The 2,673-nt window shown below is 50.4% G+C and overlaps 1 protein-coding gene across 1 annotated transcript; it reads left to right on the top strand.

Annotated features, from left to right (window-relative positions):
• The first annotated feature begins 288 nt into the window (after positions 1-288).
• Positions 289-1,110, top strand: LOC128270461 (uncharacterized). The gene has a single exon (XM_053007862.1). The coding sequence runs from the start codon at positions 289-291 to the stop codon at positions 1,108-1,110; it is 822 nt and encodes a 273-aa protein (XP_052863822.1).
• The last annotated feature ends 1,563 nt before the right edge of the window (positions 1,111-2,673 follow it).

Genomic DNA, 2,673 nt, shown 5'->3' with positions numbered 1-2,673 from the left:
GTCAACGGCACGAGACATTACATTGGTGACCCCAGAGAGAACACAAAATCCAGCACCCGGTGACAAAGAACCTGCCGATGCGTGGTCTGACCGTAAAAAGTTATCATATTTTGCTTTGCACATTGAATAAGCTACTGAGCATAAAAGTGAACCTGTGTGACTAGCAAAGACAAGCATCAAGCGGAGCTCCCGCGTGGCGCATACAGCGAGAACGACGACACGTCAGCACGCGCCACAGCGGCCGCCATCGCAAATTCGCAGCAAGGTCACTGACTGGCAGGATCCGCCATGTCGCTTAAAACCAACGAAACAGAAACGTCATCGGCGGCATCAAACTTTTTCCCAGCAGTGGAAAAAATTTCAACCAAACTTCCATCGTTTTGGGAAGAAGTGCCAGAAGTCTGGTTTGTACAAGCAGAGGCTGAGTTTGAGATATCACGAGTAACGCAGGAACGCACGCGCTACTCGTACCTTATAAGCGCGCTACCGAAAGAGACCTTGGCGAAGGTGCTGGACATAATCAAAGCACCGCACCCGGAACAGCCGTACACCCACCTGAAAGAGCAAATCCTTGCTCGCCTTTCATCGAGCGAAGAAACCAGGCTGTCGAAACTGCTGTACCACGTTGAGATCGGCGACAGAACGCCTTCCGATTTCTTTCGGCACATGGTGCAACTAGCGGGAGACTCGACCGACCTGTCAGTGAACCTAATCCAGAAACTGTGGAAGTCGAGACTGCCGAAACAAATTGAGATAGCGCTGATCGCAGTGGACACCAAGGAGCACGCCGAACAGCTGAAGATCGCGGACCGCCTATGGGAGTGCACGCAAAGCAACGGCATCGCACAGGTGGAGCAGAACAACAACAGCGAGCTAAGTGAAATGCGACGGGAAATCGGCGAACTGCGCGAGATGCTGAAAGGGCTGAACACACGCGGAAGAAGCAACTCACGGTCGCGAGGCGAGTTCCAGGGAGATCGATCGCCAAGCAGATCAGGGTCGAGACAGCGTCAATATGCAACGTGCTGGTATCATTACCGCTTCGGGAAAAACGCCAAAAAATGTATCCAGCCGTGCAACTTTACAACCGATGACGACCAAAAAAACTAAACTGCTCGAGGATCGGGACGGACACTCCGCGAGCATCGCACAGCTTCACCGCTCGTCTATTCATCAACGACGACATAACCAAACTTACCTTTTTAGTTGATACGGGAGCTGATGTATCCGTCATTCCACACCACATGGCAAAGGGAACCTCCACACCAACAGACACAACACTCACAGCAGCCAACGGAAGTACCATTAAAACGTTTGGTACAAAGCTGCTTAGCGTAAGTCTGGGATTGAGGAGAGTGTTCCGACACGTTTTCATTATAGCCGCCGTTAATAGACCCATTTTAGGAGCAGATTTCTTGTTCAAGAACAAAATATTGGTGGATCTTAGCAAACGAAAGTTAATCGACGCGACCACCCATCTCAATACGCTGGGCACGATCGCAATGGTAGATACGCCCTCACCAAAAAACAGCAGGATGGAAGACAATGAATTCAACGCAATATTAAAGCGATACCCATCACTGCTAGAACCACCAGACTACAACGCACCAGTACGACATTCGGTGACACACTATATCGAAACCAAAGGCAACCTACTTTCTTGGAAGTTGATGGAAGTCTAAATTTCCTGAAGTGGGAATGTGCTATTCCGGGGAAAAAGGATGTAAGTCGTAGATAAAAGCCATAATTTAACCGGCCTTAATGGCCTAAAATCTTACTCTTCTTCTTTCAATGCCGGAACAAATGTTTCCATTGTTTTGTGATTTCAGACATCATGGGAAGGAGGTCTGTACAAAATGGTTATGATTTTCGAAGAGGATTATCCGATTAGTCCACCGACATGCAAGTTTGATCCTCATCTGTTTCACCCAAATGTATACCGGTCCAGCTCTTTCTCCACTCGCTCGCAGCGCAGCGGTTTGAGGACATCAAAACCGGAGACATACAAGAGCTGACCAGACAGATTACCAAAGCATGTGACGCCACCATGCCACGACGCAGCAGCAAACCTGGCCCGCGTAGGTCACTTTATTGGTGGACTACCAAAATGACCGATCTTCGTGTGGCTTCCAATCACGCGAAAAGAGTCATGGAAGGTTTCAAAACTACACCAGAGTTCGAAGAAGCCAACATCGCATACCAACAGTCCATACGAGCAATGGAAGAAGAGAGCGCTCAACGCAAGAAGATCTGCGCAGTGGATTTGGCGAACTCAGCGGCTGACAATCTGTACGGTAACGCATACAGGTTGGTCAGATCGAGGCTCCAAGGGAAGCGAAGCCCGCCGATTACCGATCCAGAAATGCTGGATGGCATCGTGAGACACCTGTTCCCACAGCACCCGCTGATCACATGGCCAACTAGACGAGTCAGGGATGAAGACGCACCCATCCGCCGTGTAACCAATGAAGACATCCTGCGTATTGCGAGCCAACGCCTGCCGGCCAAAAAGGCCCCTGGCCCGGATGGGCTGCCAAATTACGCGGTCAAGACGGCGATGGCACTCTACCCGGAAGTCTTTCGGCGGCTGTTCCAACGGCTACTTGATCGGGGAACATTCCCCACCCAGTGGAAGACTCAGCGGTTGGTATTGCTCAACAAACCTGGCAAACC

This window comes from Anopheles cruzii, chromosome 3, assembly GCF_943734635.1.
Source record: "Anopheles cruzii chromosome 3, idAnoCruzAS_RS32_06, whole genome shotgun sequence".
NCBI classification, from domain to species: Eukaryota; Metazoa; Arthropoda; class Insecta; order Diptera; family Culicidae; genus Anopheles; species Anopheles cruzii.
Note: the sequence above shows the minus strand (reverse complement) of the source record. Positions and strands in the feature narration are given on the sequence as shown.